The sequence below is a fragment of the Elgaria multicarinata genome, chromosome 11, assembly GCF_023053635.1.
Source record: "Elgaria multicarinata webbii isolate HBS135686 ecotype San Diego chromosome 11, rElgMul1.1.pri, whole genome shotgun sequence".
Taxonomy (NCBI): Eukaryota; Metazoa; Chordata; class Lepidosauria; order Squamata; family Anguidae; genus Elgaria; species Elgaria multicarinata.
This window is the reverse complement of record NC_086181.1, coordinates 4,452,613-4,471,684: the sequence shown is the minus strand read 5'-3', so window position 1 is coordinate 4,471,684 and position 19,072 is coordinate 4,452,613. Positions and strand designations below refer to the sequence as shown.

At 44.8% G+C, this 19,072-nt stretch overlaps 1 protein-coding gene across 3 annotated transcripts in view; it reads right to left on the bottom strand.

The window, feature by feature from the left end:
* Window positions 1-15,996, bottom strand: part of SLC4A1 (solute carrier family 4 member 1 (Diego blood group)) — a 63,230-nt gene extending 47,234 nt beyond the window's left edge. Inside the window, exons 1-5 of one of the 3 annotated variants that reach the window (XM_063138087.1) lie at window positions 15,830-15,996; window positions 7,770-7,870; window positions 7,479-7,575; window positions 3,727-3,811; window positions 1,117-1,232 (exon numbers count right to left, since the gene is read on the bottom strand). In XM_063138087.1, coding sequence (XP_062994157.1) covers window positions 1,117-1,232; window positions 3,727-3,811; window positions 7,479-7,575; window positions 7,770-7,787 — 316 coding nt within the window. In that variant the 5' untranslated portion in view covers window positions 7,788-7,870; window positions 15,830-15,996. The remainder of the gene's footprint in view (window positions 1-1,116; window positions 1,233-3,726; window positions 3,812-7,478; window positions 7,576-7,769; window positions 7,871-15,829) is intronic. The other 2 variants (XM_063138085.1, XM_063138086.1) reach the window with 2 other exon arrangements.
* Window positions 15,997-19,072: the final 3,076 nt, after the last annotated feature.

The window sequence follows — 19,072 nt, the reverse complement described above, 5'->3', positions numbered from 1 at the left end:
ATTTGTTTAGCACCATTATAGAGTCTTCATAGCACTTCACATACAATCTCTCGTTATAAGCCTTACAGCAGCCCACCTTTTAAACTAGGTCAGTATATTATCCCCATTTTGTAGATAGGAGACTCCGGCCTTAGCTGGACCTAATGATTATCCCAGGCAAATGGAGGGGTCGTCCCTGTCTGCTCCTGGGATCCCCTGTGTGTCATTTGCATCCTGGGATCCTGGTAAATAGCTCTGGTCTAACTATGGCCTGAAACATAGGCCAGATCTACACCAAGCAGGATATAGCACTATGAAAGTGGTATATAAAATGAAGGAGCCACACTACTGCTTTATAGTGGTATTGAAGTGCACTGACAACTATTGGGGCCCATTGACACATACTATATACCACTTTTCATAGAATCATAGAATAGCAGAGTTGGAAGGGGCCTACAAGGCCATTCAGTCCAACCCCCTGCTCAATGCAGGAATCCACCCTAAAGCATCCCTGACAGATGGTTGTCCAGCTGCCTCTTGAAGGCCTCTAGTGTGGGAGAGCCCACAACCTCACCAGGCAACTGATTCCATTGTCGCACTGCTCTAAGAGTCAGGAAGTTTTTCCTGATGTCTAGCTGGAATCTGGCTTCCTTTAACTTGAGCCCGTTATTCCGTGTCCTGCACTCTGGGAAGATAGAGAAGAGATCCTGGCCCTCCTCTGTGTGACAACCGTTTAAGTATTTGAAGAGTGCTATCATGTCTCCCCTCCATCTTCTCTTCTCCAGGTTAAACATGCCCAGTTCTTTCAGTCTCTCTTCATAGGGCTTTGTTTCCAGACCCCTGATCATCCTGGTTGCCCTCCTCTGAACACGCTTTTATAGCGCTATAGCCTGCTTGGTGTGGCTCCTTCCTCTTATATACTGCTTTCATACTGCTTTCACAGTGCAATATCCTGTTTGGTGTAGAACTGGCCTGAGAGTGGCTTGCCTAAGATCCCCTTGTGAATGAATTCATGGAACAGGTGAGATTCAAACCTGGGGCATTGGTGGTCTCTGTGTTGGAATTCCTGGTTTGCAGCTCAGTCTTAGCTACTACACTGTGCACTATTGCACCAAAGTTGTCACTGCATACACTCACTTGGTCCACTGTCCTCATGCCTCTGATAGTGTCCTGCCTTCCCCTGGGACACCCTCTCCATCCTCCTTCTCTTACTCAGGTTATATGTTCCCCGGTGACCAGGCCAGGAGGAATGACTGAAAGATACACACCATACAAAGATGCTGGCAAGTGCTGACACGGTGAACTGAAAGTGCAGAGATGAGGGGTGGGGGGAGGACAGCATGGATCTCGGCAGCCTTACCCAGGTCTTATTTTGCCAAAAAATAAATTCTAAAAAATCTATTGTCAAGAGCCAGGTAACAATTTGGAATATTTGGGCAGGAACTGTAAGGCTTGGGAGAGCCTCAAGGTAGGTAGGCACTGGGAAGACTATGGGAGAGAGGCAGACAAATTTAATAAAGTCACTGCAGAGGTTATCATGGGTCCAGAAACAAACCGTCATCATGGCTAGGTTGGAGTAAGTCTGCATCTGGACCCTAATCTGCCAGCTGACCATTCTGTGCCTGCTCTTGGGGAAGGGACACAGAGCTGTGCAGGGCGGCAATGAAGCCTGTTCTTTGACTAATAGAGGTTTCTCAGGCCCTCTGTCTGATTTCTGAGGTGCCATTTGAAACTGCCAGCATATTCAGAAGCCTGGCTTCCAGCACAGCCATAAGGGCTAGAGCAGTCTTCTTCAGCCAGAGGTGTTGGACTACAGCTCCCTTCACCCCATCCAACACATCTGGAGGGGGTACTATGCTCAGCTACAGACTTGCTTGTTGACAGAGCTCATCCCTGCCATTTGGTAGCGAGGGTGCTTCCAGATGAAGCTTGTTTGGCACCATCAACTTGCCTCATGCATGGAATTTTATGGCGGTTCCAGATGGCATCAACTTCCCCTTGTAACCTTCCTGTACTTCTCCACCACTTCTTCCATCTTTTTTCTTGCCATGGAAAATTTGTTAACTACAAAAAGATGGAAGCTGCACAATGCCTTCTGGCTGTTAGCACAAGGACCCCTCCATGAAAGCACCCACAGTGTATCAGGACAACATCTGCTTCCTAAAGGATGGCCACAGAATCCTCTCATTGAGCGCCATGTCACATTTAGCATAAAAATATTACATTCAGCATAAAAAACCTGAAACTTCCCTTACATTTTCAGCACTTCATCCCTATCTAATACCCCTTTAATCTCCCCTTACTCCACTTTTCCCCATGTTCTTTTGCTAACAGATCCTTTGTTTCCTGCTGTCTGTTCCCCGCCTGATAGAGCTGGTCTCCTTTCTTCTCGTTCTTTCCTCCATGGGGTTTGCCTTGTCATGCAAAGTGTGTCCTGGACCACCATATAGCATGATCACCCCTGTTCCTGAATCTCCCCTAGCTCATACCCAGAGCCAGGGATACAGGGGGCTGAAAAGGGAACCCCAGAGGCCAGGAGTGCAGAATCTCTGGCATGTGGAAACTCAACATCCCTCTGAGGGCCCCTTCCCTCTTGGTTCCTCAAGCCCTGCCTCAGAGGCTACCAGGCGCTTGAAGAAAACTCGGGAAGAGGAACCCCCACTGTCGTCCTGAGATAACAGAGAGGATTGTCCTGTGCTGCCACTTCCCCTCCCATGCAGGGGATTCCCCAGCTGAGCTACAGGGCGGAGGGTGGTGCTCCATCAGCACCTAGGGTAGGGAGGCGCTCTAAAGAAATGGTTCTTTAACCTGCTAGCAGTTGATACTGTATACTGTAAACTAGTGTATACTACCTGGAATCTGAGCATGCACGACAGAGGCCTTAGAACCCTCTGCAGGCACAGAAAGGAAGAGGGGAGGGTGCAACACCTGCCCTTGGGATTGGCAGGCACTAGGAAGCCTCTAGACTGGCCTTCCTAGATGTGAATACGAGAGGTCTGGCCTTTTGCCCTTGCCTGGTTTATAGAGCAGTACCTTCTGTCTGCTGCACTTTGGCCTGCAGCTCTGGTAACTGTGCCCATGGGCCCTAAACTTCGGGGACACGCACTCCAGCCTGGATTCCCAACTCCCATCATCCCCAGCCAGCATGGGCCATGATGTTCAACACATCTGGAGGGCACCAGTTTGAGGAAAGCTGAGGTAGATTCTGACCCTAAGACCTCATTATACTTTTAATCTCTCTGTCTAATCCCTGATTGCCAGTTGAAGTGAGCTCTTTGGGCCAGAGCTTTATTTTACATGTTCCAACTCAAGAATTCCAGTTAAATAATAATATGGTCTGTGACACAGAACTGTAAGCCCCTGCCTCAAATAAAAGGTGCTTCCAGATTAGGCTTTTACAGCTCCATTGCCCTGCCTTGTTCACAGAATGACTGGGGAGTCCAGTCATTCCACTCATTAAACTTCTGTGTTTTCCCACTACATCTATCCGCTTTTTCCTTTCCACAGAAAATCTGTTGGCGGGGGAGGCAGGATTGCTGTGCCAGGCCTTCTGAGTGGTGGCCCCAAGAGTCTCCCTCTGTTTGGTAGTTGCAATCCTGTTGCCTCTTCCCTAGTACTAAGAATGGAAGGGACAAATAAAGGATCTGTTTGGAGAACCTGCCTAGCCACACTCCCTTGAGATTTCTTCACTACACCATTAAGCCCTACCCCAAGGAATAGTCTCCAGCCTGAAAAGCAACAACTCACCGGAGGAGACTCCATGACCAAGGTCTAATGCTCCTCTCAGCAAAGGGTAAGGCTCTGTTCCACCACCCAGACTGGCTTCCGCCTCCTACATAAAACAGGCTGAATTGTTAGCCTCAACACACATGCACACACTTCCAAAGTCAGCCATCTACAAATGGCTCAGCTCACTCCCCTACAGGTTTCCCAACACAAAAAAGAGAAGAGCTGGAGGAGGGAGGGACCAGCCCAGCAGGACAGGATCTTGGTCCCACAACCACTCCTCTCTCAAAACAAAAGGATGAGCAGTGGGACCATGGTGTAGTGGGAAGGGTTTGTTTGCTTGTTGTAAAACCTTTATTGTCACTGCAGTCCCAATCTAGACCTCTGCCTCTACCCCAGCTCACACCTCTGAGCAGATGAGGAGTATTCTGTCAATGCCTTTGTTGCTGTTCATTCTGGTGGAGGGGCATCGATTACACAGCCTTTTTTGCATGTTTCTTGGAGCTGGGGATGTGGTACCACAGATCATACAGGGATTTCAGAACTGTTCATGCAAAAGAACAGTCAAGGCAAACAAATCTTCCACTTCTATCCTGGGTCATTGTTCATGAGTCCAAGCATGTAGCATGTTTAGAGGGTGGACAGTAATTAAGTAGCAAATTCAGCTGAAGTATGATACCCCCTTTACCTCTTCTCCCCACCCTCCCAGCAATGGCACCATCAGGGCAAGATTTGGGGGCAAAAGTACAGCCCCCCTCAGAGAACCCTTTCCACAATCGTTTCTCTGCAGAGAAGCCCCTGCCTTCTATAGGACCCTTGTTTGTTGCAGCAGTGGGCACTGCATATGTTCTACACTCAGTCCCTGCGGGGAGCTGCCCAAGCTGTTGCTCTGCATGAATTGACCATGCCCTACAATGCGCCCAAAACTCTGCTGGGGCAGGCAGTCCATTGCAGGGGAAGATCAGTAATGATGAGAACAAGCTTCCTTCCATGGACGCTTGTCCATCACTACCGTTCTTCTTACCAACGAGCCCCTAATAAGCTTCAGACCAACCTCAGGATATCCCCAAATATAGTTTGGAAACCACTATCCTAACATCCTTGGCTGAATTTAGAAATGAGGGGTCTGTAATTGGTCTGTACTTGTGTTCCTTTCAAACTGGAATCGATTTATTTTATTATTTATTTATTTATTTCATTTTTATACCACCCAATAGCCGAAACTCTCTGGGCAGTTCACAAAAATTAAAACCATGAAAAGCATAATAAAACAACCAGCAGTCTAAAAACACAATTACAAAATACAATATAAAAAGCACAACCAGGATAAAACCACACAGCAGAAATTGATATAGGTTAAAATATGGAATTAAAACAGCAAAGTTTTAATTTAAGTTAAATTAGGTGTTAAAATACTGAGAAAATAAAAAGGTCTTCAGCTGGCGATGGAAGGAGTACAGTGTAGGTGCCAGGTGAACCTCTCTGGGGAGCTCATTCCACAGCTGGGGTGCCACAGCGGAGAAAGTCCTCCTCCAAGTAGCCACCTGCCTCACTTCCTTTGGCAGGGGCTCATGGAGAAGGGCCCTGTGGATGATTTTAAGGTCTGGGCAGGCACATATGGGAGGAGGCATTCCTTCAAATAGCCCGGCCCCAAGCTGTTTAGGGCTTTGTATGTTAGTACCAGCACTCTGAATCGGGCCAGGACCTGGACTGGCAGCCAATGAAGCTGGAAAAAGACTGGCATGATGTGGTCTCGCTGGCCAGTCCCTGTTAGTAAACGGGCTGCCCTGTTTTGTACAAACTTAACTTTCCGGACCGTTTTCAAAGGCAGCCCCATGTATAATGCATTGCAGTAATCTAAATGAGAGGTTATCAGAGCATGGATAACTGTAGCTAGGCTATCTCCATTCAGATAATGGCGTAGTTGGTATATCAGTCTATGCTGATAAAAGGTGCTTTTTGCCACTGAGTTCACCTGTGCCTCAAGTGACAGTTCTGGATCCAAGAGCACCCCCAAACTATGGACCCAATCCTTTAGGGAGAGCACAACCCCATCCAGGACAGGGCAAACATCACCTCACCGGATAGATGAACCACCTGCTAACAGTACTTCTGTCTTGTCTGGATTGAGTCTCAGTTTGTTAGCCCTCATCCAGTGCATTACTGTGCCCAGGCACTGGCTCAGAACTGCCACTGCCTCACCTGGTTTGATGAAAAGGAAAGGTAGAGCTGGGTATCATCCACATATTGATGACACCTCAGTCCACATCTCCGGATAACCTCCCCCAGTGGCTTCATGTATATGTTAAACAGCATAGGGGATAAGATAGAGCCCTGTGGAACCCCATGGCTTAGGAGCCACGGCACAGAGCAATAATCCCCCAGCACCACCTTCTGGAATCGGCCATCCAAGTAGGAGCGGAACCACTGCAACGCAGTACCTTCAACTCCCAGCTCAGACAACCTATCCAGAAGGATACCATGGCTGATGGTATCGAAAGCCGCTGAGAAGTCCAGGAGAACCAACAGGGTAGCACTCCCCCTGTCTCTCACCCAACAAAAGTCATCCCACAGGGTGACCAAGGCAGTTTCCGTTCCAAAACCAGGCCTGAAACCCGATTGACATGGATCTAAATAATCTGTTTCATTCAAGGGTGCCTGGAGTTGTCCTGCAGCCAGCCACTCAAGCACCTTGCCCAGGAAGGGATGTTTGCCACCAGCCTATAGTTTTTAGCATCTTCCTAGTCCAGGTTTGGCTTTTTCAGGAGTGGTCTGATTACCACTTCTTTTAAAGAGGCCGGCACCACTCCCTCTCTCAAGGAGGCATTTACAACCTCCTGGACCCAGCCGGCGATCCCCTCCTTATTTGATGTAATGAGCCACGAGGGGCAAGGGTCAAGCACACAGGTGGTCGACCGGACTTGGCCAAGCATCTTGTCCACATCTTCAGCCCTCAATAACTGAAACTCATCCAATAAAACTGGCCCAGATGGCGCTCTGAACGCCTCTACTAGTGGTGCTGCATTAAGCGTGGTGTCCAACTCAAGACGAATCTGAGCGACTTTATCTTCAAAGTGCCGTGCAAACTCGTCACAGCGTGCTACCGAGAGTTCCACCATCTCTCGCTCTGGCCCAGAGTGTAACAGGCCACGAACCACCCAGAAAAGCTCCACCGGACGACACTGAGAAGACGCAATGCTGATGGAAAAGAACTGTCTCTTTGCCCCCCTCATCGCCACAGAGTAGGCTCGATGGTGAGCTCTAACCCGTGTTCGATCAGACCCAGCACGAGTTTTCCTCCACCTGCATTCTAGTTGTCTCCCTCAGCTCAGGTGTATACCAAGGAGCTGGCCGGGCTCTGCTCAGAGGGAGAGGGCGCTTGGGTGCGATCGTGTCAACCGCCCAAGTCATCTCTGCATTCCACAGAGTGACCTGGGCTTCGACAGGAGCACTGGCCATATCAGCAGGAAAATCCCCCCGAGCCCTCTGAAATCCATCGGAGTCCATTAACCTCTGGGGGCGGACCATTTTAATAGGCCCCCCACCCTTGCATGGTCATCTAAGGTTTAGAATGCCTGACAGCAAATCCCAGGGATGCACGTGTGCCCATTTCCACTTCCCGTTTACGCCACGCCTGCTCATAGGTACAAACTGAAACACTAAATGCTGCGGGACTGTTTGGTTGGAGCTCATGCAATGCACAATTTCTCATTTCACGATTGTCTCACAAAAGATTGCTTTTCTTTTCCCACCAAGAATTTTGGATTACTCACTGCTTTGGGTTGCAAGTGACATATTGGAGTGTTTCAGTGTCCGGTCTTCATACGCCTCAACATCAAGTTTCGTCTGAATATAATTTTCATAGTCCTCCTTTGGTGGGAGGGAAAAGATAATGTTAACACACTCATAAAATCTGATATTAAGAGTTACAGATTTCCAGGCCACAAATGTTTGTGTTGACCTAAATGGGGCAAACTGCCATGCTTTCCACAAAGTTCAAGGCTCTTGCCCTCATTCTGAAGGTTTGCCCACAACGTATTCCATGTCTGGGTTTTTTCCCCCACCTGGCTCTGAGCTGCCATTCCCTTTTGGCTCTTGTCCCTCTTCTTCTGTAGTTCTTGTTCTTTTCCTAACGATCAGCCTGGAGGTAACATGCCCTGGTCGGCTGGAAATCCAAAAGGAAGATGGAGAAGTTAGGAAGTTAAGAATCATGAATGCATAGATGTAGCTATTTGTCCTAAAAATGATAACTTGGAGCAGATTATTTGTGGTGTTTTCCCTTAAGGACTGTACGCTAGAAACAGATTGAGATGCTTTGCCAAAGACCAGGGCAGAGAAATATGAGCCAGCTTCATGTTGTGACCCCCATTGACAATCATTGCAAGTCCTTCCTGCGTCTGTGTCTTGTAGTTAATGTAGCTGACAGCAAACCATTTTAATCATCTCTCTGATTGCTTTCCCAGTAGCTCTTTTCTCTGGAATTTCTATCTATCTTTTGTTTAATTCCATTTTTTATTGCGCATCCAGACAACATCACTGTCAGCCATTGCATTATAGTGTTTTCTGTATTGTCCTCTTGTATTTTTTAGGCCTGATTTGTGGCAATGTTTTGGCAATGAAATGTAATTGAGCATAGCCTGCTTTGTCTAGATAGGTAAAGTCCTACTGAGGGTTTTAATGGGTTAAAGCTGCAGGAGCCTTGCCCTCAGTGACAAGATACAAAAGAGGGCAGGGCTCCTGCAGCTTTAACTGTTGTGATGAAGAGGGAATTTCACCAGGTGCTGCATGTATACAAATGACACCTTCTGAAATTCCCTTCTCTGTACAACTGTTAAAGATACAGCAGCCTTCTCCTCTTTTTGATATGGTCACCCTAACCCTAATTGGAAAAAGCAATGCATTCGCAATGCTAAAGGGCTCTAGTGTAGAAGTAATCTCTCTCTCACTTTACAACCAAACATGGATATTTGCATCTCAAGATTTGTCCAAATCTCAAGAGTTAAACGGTGCATATATATGATTTGATTCCTTTTGCTTTCTAGTTTGCAGTCAACCAGCAGAAGATATTCATTTAATAAAAAGGTCACTTTCTCTGGGGAACAGAATTAGGCTGCTTCCAGATGGATAGCTCCTAGGGATAACAGTCAAAAGGCATTGTAAAGTGATTCCATTTTTTCTCCCTTAAGTGTTTTTTCTTCCTGAAGACAATAATGTTTGGATACCCCCATAAAATTCTGTAAATGGGGCAGTTTGCTTACACAATAAAAAACTTGCCTGGTAGCACTTCAAAACCTTTCCCCTAATTCCAGATCTGCAAGTGCTAGCTCTGATTACTCAGTGGTAAACATCATCATCAACAAACAACATCATCAACAAATGTTCTCGGATATTTCTCCGTCTTATTACTTCATATGTGCCTTGGTGCTTTTGCTTCTGTAAAAACTCTTTCTCTTGAAGGAGAGCTTATAATCCATAAATAACCATAATATTAAAAGCACTATGAATTTCATAGAGGGAATTGAGCGTGTTTCGTTAATATGGTTGTAGAGTAGACATTTAAAGTCTTCTATTTTTTTAATAGTTGACCTTTAGGAATAAATATTCTTTCCACTGTAAGGAATAGTTTTATGGTATATTTTAAATGCTGGATGGATGGATAGATAGATGTGATTGAACATTACTGATCTATATGTTATAGATTCCCCTAATGTTCTGTGGCCTAAAATATGTTGGATTGAATAAATTTGTCTCAACTTAGCCCTTCTATAGATTTTTAAAATTATTATTTTTTTGGTGCTGTCCCTCTTAGTAAGTCCCGGCTTGAATCAAATCCTACTCACCATATCTTAACAAAGGAACTGATACATTCAAACCAACCTGACTTTTTTTTAATGTTGTGACAAATTTAGACATGTCTCCTGCTAGTGAACCGCCCAGAGAGCTTCGGCTATTGGGCGGTAGAAAAATGTAATAAATAAATAGTGGATTTAAGATCCCTGCTGGATCTTAAAATAGATTTAATTTTTGTGAACCGCCCAGAGAGCTTCGGCTATTGGGCGGTATAAAAATGTAATAAATAAATAGTGGATTTAAGATCCCTGCTGGATCTTAAAATAGATTTAATTTTTGTGAACCGCCCAGAGAGCTTCGGCTATTGGGCGGTATAAAAATGTAATAAATAAATAGTGGATTTAAGATCCCTGCTGGATCTTAAAATAGATCAAGAATCTAGCTAGTCCAGCATCCTTCTTCTGAAAGTGGCCAGCCAGAGGTTTCTGGAAATTCCTTCACTGTTCAGCTGCCATCAGCTGGGAGTCATAGGCTCACTAACCCTGTTACCATTACAGCATCTTGTGGCAGCAAATTCCATAGGAATTAATTATACGTTGTCTGAAGAAATACTTTCTTTTACCTGTCCTGAATCTACTACCCTTCCATTTAACTGAGTAGCCGCAAGTTCCAGTATTATGAAAGAGGCATTCATTTTCCATTCATTTTCTTCTCACCGTGCATAATCTCTATTATTTTCCCTTTTGGCATCTTTGCTCTAATAAACTACAGACGCTCCCAAATGTTTTAACCTTTCCTCATAGGACAGGTGCACCAGAAGTCACCTGATGATGATGACTTTCTCTTTCCCCCCTATATGATTCCCTGGCTAGGAGTGATCGAAGTTGCAGTCCACCAAATCTGGAGTGCCCCAGGATAAGAAAGGCTGCTGTATACAGTATTTCAGATGTGGCTGCATTCCACAGATTGATATAAAGGCATTATTGATCATACGAGCAGTTTTATTCCCAACCCCCTTGCATGGAAATCACCCAGAGATCTACTTTCTGCCCACCCCTGTTGCAGGCCATCCTTCCACCCACCTTTTAATATTCTCTCTGCAGCACTAGGGGGTGCTGTTCAGAGAGAGATGCTGAGTCAGGGGCGTTGTAATGTAGCAGGCTAATGGAATTGTCTATGTGCTTAGTCATTTAGCGTTTGAGAGGCCGGGCATTTCTTGATTGTGCCTTCTTCCCCTACCCTTCTATTTCCAGTGGCTAAAAGCTGGGCAGGACCTAATTCAACTTGGCCCTCTCAGCTAAATTGCTAACCTGTTATTCATGCTCTAGTCTCCTCCTCTTATCCATCATAGCCTTCTCCTTGCTACCAGACATATTAGCCCTCATGCATATCCTGTTAATACAGTTGCATTACTCTGTACATAGGATGTTATACTGGCTTCCTGTCATGCTAGATACCAACTTTACGTTTTTAGTCCTTAAACTCAACGTTGTCCATCCCTCTATCCCTGACCACTTATCCTACTGTTTGATGTGCCTTATACATGAATCAATCAAGCCCTATTTCTCCCATTGAGAGCTAGTTCAACATGATAGGAGGTATAGGTGGCTGTCTGTCAGATTCAAGAGGGTGTTGGACTGGAAAACCTACAAGTGCAGGGGAGCGCAATTGCCAGCTGCCCCACCTAGAACCCAAGGACAGCAGTCCGGGGCAGGGAGAAGGTCTTTACAATTTCCTCCTTGCATAGGAAGGAAGCAGTGAAGAGGAACTGCCAGGGAAATGTCAGGGGGAGGTAGTAAAATTAATTTCTGCCTAGGGCAGCAATATCACTTGGGCTGGTCTTGCCAGCCTTGCTCATGCTGGAACCGTCCCTTCATATTCCACGCTGCCTCCACCTTCGGATTCCTCCCTAAGATCCAGGACTTCAGTGGAGTCTTCCCCAAACTGTCCTGGCCTTACATTGCCTATATGTCCAGGGCCACTTTATTCTTGCCCCACTTATTTTTGCCCATTTTAATCTGTTTCCATCCACATATCCCTGCCTTGCCTATCTAATGCAGCTTATGAATTCCCTGAGCAGAAACCATCTCAATTCTGCATGAGAGCTAATATAGCATAGATGAGCCTCTGCCTAATAGACTGAGCTGTCAACTAGGAAGTCTCCAGTTCAGCTATAGGACTGCCAAGAACTCTCTCAGTGGGTAGCTTTAGGCAAACCACTCACTCTCAGCCTCAGTGCAACGGCGGGGGTGGGGGCAGGGATGATACTGGCCTACCTTATTTATTTATTCATATCCCATCTTTCTTTCAAAACAGCATGTTTGGTTCTTCCCTGCCCTGGTTTTACCCTCACAATAACTCTGTGAGGTAGGCTAGGCTGAGAAGTAATGACTTGCCCAAGATGACTGAGCTCCAATGCTTGCACTAAGCATCATAAGTGGTAGGCAAAATATTGAAATGACACATCTAGCCACGCATCACATATTGGAATTGATATGCTTACTGCTACTCTTCACCCACCTTGATCCTGTGAGTTTCAAATCTTGTTTAAACACACACACACACACACACACACACACACACACACACACACACACACACCATTCCCCCAGATGTACCAGTCAGTCTTCAGTTTGGCCCCTTTCACTAATCTATAAGGAAGGGGAAGGTAAGGGCATCATTTAAAGAGCTTAGATTCAGAAGCTGATTTCTTTTGCCAGGGTTCAGCCCTGGAATCATGTGAAGCAATTAATTCCGTTCCCCTGAGCGTGTGCTAAATCCTTGTCTCCACTGAGAAACTGCAACCACATCAAACATAGGAAGGCTACCGTGGGTCCATCTAGCCCAGTATTGCTGATACTGACTGGCAGCAGGTTTTCCAGGGTTTCAGCCAGAGTCTTTTCCAGCCCTACCTGGAGATGCTGGAGGTTGAAATTGGGACCGCCTGCATTCAAGGCATCTGCTCTACCACTGAGCCACAGCCCTTCCCCCTAAGTTCTCCCCACACCCAGGGGAAAGGGCTTCTAGTTCAGAGGGTCATTGTGGCTTCCAGGTAAGCATGAGCACCACTCATTTTAGAAAATAAACTCTGTAGGGAGCCCTGTCCTGGTGATGTAAGTGATGTAAACCTTCCTCTGCCTGCCCCCATTCAAAGAAGACAGATGAATGCTAATCTACCGTATAACCACAAATTTGCATTATGTGTTCAATTCTATGATTTGGGGGTTCAAGAAATGCTTTATTTGGCAGCGAGAGAAAACTTTGAGCAACTCCTTACTAAGATAAAGAGCTCCATGGTGCCACACCACAGATAAGCTTTCTTTTTCTCTGCTGTAAAAGCTGACTTGTGCTGGGCAACTTATACATAAATTTATGAAGCTTCAAAAGCAGTGTAACAATGGAGCAGATTTCCAAAGGAAGCTGAGGAGTTCTCTTCATTGACCGTGTGCAAAGAAAAGGCTGAATTGGTACATGTGGGGGATGCCTAGAGGCAGGATTTCCTGTTTAAATACAAGGCATTGAATGTGATGATCCAGTGAGTATCACTCAACTCTAAGGGCATCTGAGAAGAGGGGCTTCCAAACAAGGTTTTTATTGGACATTTGCCCTCCCTCAAACCTCAAATGTTACGGAGGCCAAGCCGACATCATCTCTCATTTGTAAAACTGCAGTGCTTTCCCACCACTTCTTCCACATTCTTTCCTTACCATGAAAAATAGTTAAGAAAGGAAAGACAGCTGCACAATGCCTTTTGATTGGTAGCACTAGGAGCTGTCCATCTGGAAGCACTCCAGGGGCTCATCTACACCAAGCAGGACATTCCACAATGAAAGCAGTATGAAAGCAGTATATCAAAGGCAGGAGCCACACGACTGCTTTATAGTGGGATTGAAATGCACTGACAACTGTTGGGGCCCATTGACACATAGCATATACTACTTGGTGTAGATGTGTCCTGGGCGCCAACAGGACACATTGAAGTTGTCAGTGCACTTCAATATCGCTATAAAGCAGTCCTGTGGCTCCTGCCTTTTATATACCACTTTCATAGTGCAATATCCTGTTTGGTGTAGATGAGGTCTAGGACTCCATGTGTGGCCACTTTCTGATTTCTGTGGAAGCTGATGACCACCCACTAATGATGCAAAATCCTCATAAGTAAAAAATAATAATCCTCTACATCCATCCCATTTAGTGCTTTTTACATCTTCACCTTAAAAGCAGCAGAAGGAAGCAAGGGTTCCTTCCATCCTCCATTCTTGAGCGTCCCCCAAATGGAATGGCATTTCTCAGCCTTATTACTATTGCGATGTACCTGGTTATCAGCATGTTTCCCTGCTGTTCTGCAAACTAGGCTAATAGATGCTGGAGACCATTGTGATGTTAGAACCAAATAAATGCACCTTCTCAGATGCCCCCAAGATATCCCTGAATCCATGATAGAAAACCTAAGGTCCCTTTCATCAGAACATTCATACTACAAGGCCTAGTCACAAGACAACTATCTCCATACAGTGTCTATTATATGCAGCAGTAATATTTATTTATTTATTACATTTCTATACTGCCCAATAGCCGGAGCTCTCTGGGCAGTTCACAAAAATTAAAACCATTCAAATTATAAAACAACAGTATAAAACTATAATATAAAATACAATATAAAAGCTCAACCAGATAAAAACAGCAGCAATGCAAAATTACAAATTTAAAACACCAAGTTAAAAAACACCAAGTTATTGAGCAGTTCCATTTCCACCATCAGGAAAATAATATTGTAGCGTCAGTAAAGGCAAATAAAAACACATACAAATAATGTGAGAGTGAATTAAGAGAAATTATCCACTCTCCCCCAAGACACTAGACATCAGGAGTAATCCAATTAATCTGATTGGCGTTAGATTCAGGACAAACTAAAGGAACCATTTCTTCCTACAGATATTGCCACAATATCTGGAGGTCCACAGGCTCCCCACCCCTGTCATAGGTGTATCAAGGGCTACTATCCATGATAGCTAAGAATGGAAGCTCCACATTTAGTGGTCATATACATTTGATTATGAGACACTGGGAACAAAACCCAGACTTAGTTATCACCATTTTCACCCAGTTTACAAGCTTCCCAGAGGAATCTAGTTGGCTACTGAACCAGTTGTCAGACTAAATGGTGTTTTGGTCTGATCCAGCAAGGTAATTTCTTAGCAAAGTATCATGAAAGAGAAACACTAGCTTCTTACAAACTCCTTGTTCTTCAAAAGTGACAGCCATTAGTCTCAGATATATACACCTTCCATAAATTATCCCATAATTTCATTATAGAAGAACCTTCTATTCAAAGTTGGAGGCCTGTCTCCTCATTTTAAAGACCATATGACTGGATTTGCTTCTAATAGGATTTGCTGCTTTTAACCTGTTGGTTGTTTTATTGTGGTTTTAATTTTTGTGAACCGCCCAGAGAGCTTCGGCTATTGGGCGATATAAAAATGTAATAAATAAAATAAATAAATAAAAATAGGTTACAGGCCAAACCATAGCCATTAGTTCTAGGCTACAGGGTGGACATTGTTCTTCATAAGAGGCAAAACATTTTAAGGCACTGCACATCACAAAAAGCCATTCAACTCTAGGAATGCAAACATGCAAAGCAGGTTGTCCTTGGCAAATTGCTTTGGTCTCCCCTGAAAAATTCTACAGCTGTCATTCTAAGAGTAAGGGAAGCAAAGATGGAAGGTGACACAGATGTCAAGGTGAAGACTGAATAGTTAGTGTAGAAAAGTTGTGAGTGGGGGACAATTCAGACCTTTTGGAGATTTAAAAATAAATAAATTATCCTAAAGCAGCCTTCCCTAAATTGGTGCTCTCCAAATATGTTGGACTGCAACTCCCATCATTCCCAGTCAGTATAGCCATTGGTCATATTGTCCGGGAATGATAGAAGTTGCAGTACAACAGAACTACAGGAGACCAGGTAGGGGAAGGTTCTCCTAAATATTCCATCACTGGAATATTTTGTTAGTGCAAAGCTCCTTACAACAGATCACTAGCCAGGGTTCCTCAGCTTCTTCCAAAAGTGGCCTTTACTTCCTCCCCCAGTATTACGCCCCCCCCCCGGCAACATATAACCTCCACACACACCCATGGCTTCCTTCATGGCAGCCCTTGAAGAGCCAACTAAGAACCTAAGAAGAGCCCTGCTACACCAGACCAAAAGGCTATCTAGTCTAGCATTCTGTCTCCACAGTGGCTAACCAGATGCCTATGGGAAGCCCACGGTGGGATAGGAGGACAATAGCACTTCTTGTGCATGTTCCCTAGCAACTGGTACAAGCTCACCTACCTGTATACTTGCAGGGAGTTCTCAATGGGAAGGGAAAAAGGCTTAAGCCAGGTAGCTTCTTGCTGCTTGATAGAACCCCTGATTCCTTAGTAGTACCCTCCAGCCCACAACAGACAGCAATGAGAAGAGAGAGCTCTCCAGAGGAGCTTCAAAGTCCTGACTCATGGTTGCTACTTTAATCTTGTCTTGCCACCTGGCACTGGAGGTGCTCCTGGGTCTTCTAGATTCTACCTTTTTTCCAAGGACCAGTAAACAACATTATCTGGCGTTACCATGTGGTGCGACCTCCCTGCTAACCATCTATCCCCTTGAGTTTTCAAGGCACGCCCCTTCCATCTCACTAGTACCAGCTTCACCAACGTTAGAAATGGCTTGCAGGTTGAGGAGACAGTGTGCAAAATGAGGAGACAATTCCAAGCAAGGCCACGTCTCCTCCCATAACGTGTATTTGATCCTCCAATGTCACATTGGCTTCTCAGCTTCACATCCGTGAGATAGACCAGCTTTCAGATTTGAAGGGGGTTCCCTTTGCCGGGGGTGGATGAATAGGGAAAGAATGCAATGCCTTCCCAAATGCAGTAGCTGTTGCTTAAATTGTTTAATTGTTTAAAGAAAAGACCAAAAAAAAGAGAGTACATTTCATAGTTGTTAACTAAAATTACTCTGTTAGAAGGATGAAAGAAGGTCAGAAACTGTATCTCCTTGGAATTTATTAACTTTGGATGAGTTCTCACAGGTGTATTTTACCTGGCTGCACTTGAATATAATCAGAAGCTGTTTGGGAGCACCTACCCTGACACCACAGGTTATATGTATGTCTATACACAAGGCCTCATAGAATCATAGAATAGCAGAGTTGGAAGGGGCCTACAAGGCCATCAAGTCCATCCCCCTGCTCAATGCAGGAATCCACCCTAAAGCATCCCTGACAGATGGTTGTCCAGCTGCCTCTTGAAGGCCTCTAGTGTGGGAGAGCCCACAACCTCCCTAGGTAACTGATTCCATTGTGATAATGCTGTAACAGTCAGGAAGTTTTTCCTGATGTCCAGCTGGAATCTGGCTTCCTGTAACTTGAGCCCGTTATTCCGTGTCCTGCACTCTGGGAGGATCGAGAAGAGATCCTGGCCCTCCTCTGTGTGACAACCTTTTAAGTTTTTGAAGAGTGCTATCATGTCTCCCCTCCATCTTCTCTTCTCCAGGCTAAACATGCCCAGTTCTTTCAGTCTCTCTTCATAGGGCTTTGTTTCCAGACCCCTGATCATCCTGGTTGCCTTCCTCTGAACACGCTCCAGCTTGTCTGCGTCCTTCTTGAATTGGGGAGCTCAGAACTGGATGCAATACTCTAGATGAGGCCTTGCCAGGGCCGAATAGAGAGGAACCAGTACCTCACGAGATTTGGAAGCTATACTTCTATTAATGCAGCCCAAAATAGCATTTGCCTTTCTTGCAGCCATATCGCACTGGTGGCTCATATTCAGCTTGCGATCTACAACAATTCCAAGATCCTTCTCATTTGTAGTATCATCCCACATCTTGTAACTGTGCATTTGGTTTCTATTTCCGAAATGTAGAACTTGGCATTTATCCCTATTTCATTTTGTTGTTTTCAGCCGAGCACTCCAGCCTATCAAGATCACTTTGAAGTTTGTTTCTGTCTTCCAGGGTATTAGCTATCCCACCCAATTTTGTGTCATCTGCAAATTTGATAAGCGTTCCCTGCACCTCCTCGTCCAAATCATTAATAAAAATGTTGAAGAGCCCTGAGCCCAGGACTGAGCCCTGCGGTACCCCACTTGTTGCCTCTCCCCAGTTTGAGAAGGTTCCATTGATAAGTACTCTTTGAGTCCACTTCTGTAGCCAACCGTGAATCCACCTAATAGTTGTTCCATCTAGCCCACTTTTACCTAGTTTGTTAATCAGAATATCATGGGGCACTTTGTCGAAAGCTTTGCTGAAGTCAAGATATATGACGTTCACAGCATTCCCACAGTCCACAAGGGAGGTTATCCTATCAAAAAATGAGATCAAATTTGTCTGACAGGATTTGTTCCTGACCAATCCATGTTGGCTTCTAGTAATCACTGCATTGATTTCAAGGTGTTTACAGATTGACTTCTTTATAATCTGCTCCAGAATTTTCCCAGGGATGGATGTCAGACTGACTGGTTCCTCCTTTTTGCCTCAAATGTTTCCATCCAAATTAGAAGCATGTACCTGTAACCAACACCTGGCTGGGAGAGTAGAGGAGTTTACTGAGGGAAGGGAAATTCAAACCACATTTAATTGAAGCGTTTAGTTGACTTTCCATTTATTTTAGCTGTACTACATAAATGGCTCGAATCCTAAATACTTAAGTACATCCCAAGCTATAGGGGAACAATAAATAGCATATGTTAATAGAATTATAATGAGTTGGGTTGAGGATTAGTCATACTTAGGATAGACCCATTGAAACCATTAGGAATTAGTTTCAATGGTTCTACTCTATGACTAAATCTGGATTCAATATGTTGTACTACAGAGTAGTATGCTTGGGACATACTTTATTATCCTTTTGATACTAGGCTAATATGTGTTTAGTTTACCAAGCTTTTAAGATGAAAATTTTAATCCTGCTGACTGTTTTATACTCTTTTATAATTCTGCCGCACATATTTTATTTTTGCTTTTTGTATTTACATTGAAATTGTTTTATTCTTTGTGCAATATTATTAAAGGCTAATAAAAAATACTTTCAATAAAATAAATAAGTAAGCAAACAAGCCCAGCTGCAACACACCTGTTTTTGCCAGATGTTCAAACTAGTTGAGCAAAAGCCACACAGAACACACTCGCCTTTCCAGATGCTTTCTTCATAGAATCATAGAACAGCAGAGTTGGAAGGGGCCTGCAAGGCCATCAAGTCCAACCCCCTGCTCAATGCAGGAATCCACCCTAAAACATCCCTGACAGATGGTTGTCCAGCTGCCTCTTGAAGGCCACAACCTCCCTAGGTAACTGGTTCCATTGTTGTACTGCTCTAAGTTTTTCCTGATGTCTAGCCGGAATCTTGAGCCTGTAACTTGAGTCTGTAACTTGAGTCTGCCATGTCCTGCATTCTGAGATGATTGAGACAAGATCCTCGCCCTCCTTTGTGTGACAACATTTTAAGTATTTGAAGAGTGCTATCATGTCTCTCCTCAATCTTCTCTTCTCCAGGCTAAACATGCCCAGTTCTTTCAGTCTCTCTTCACAGGGATTTGT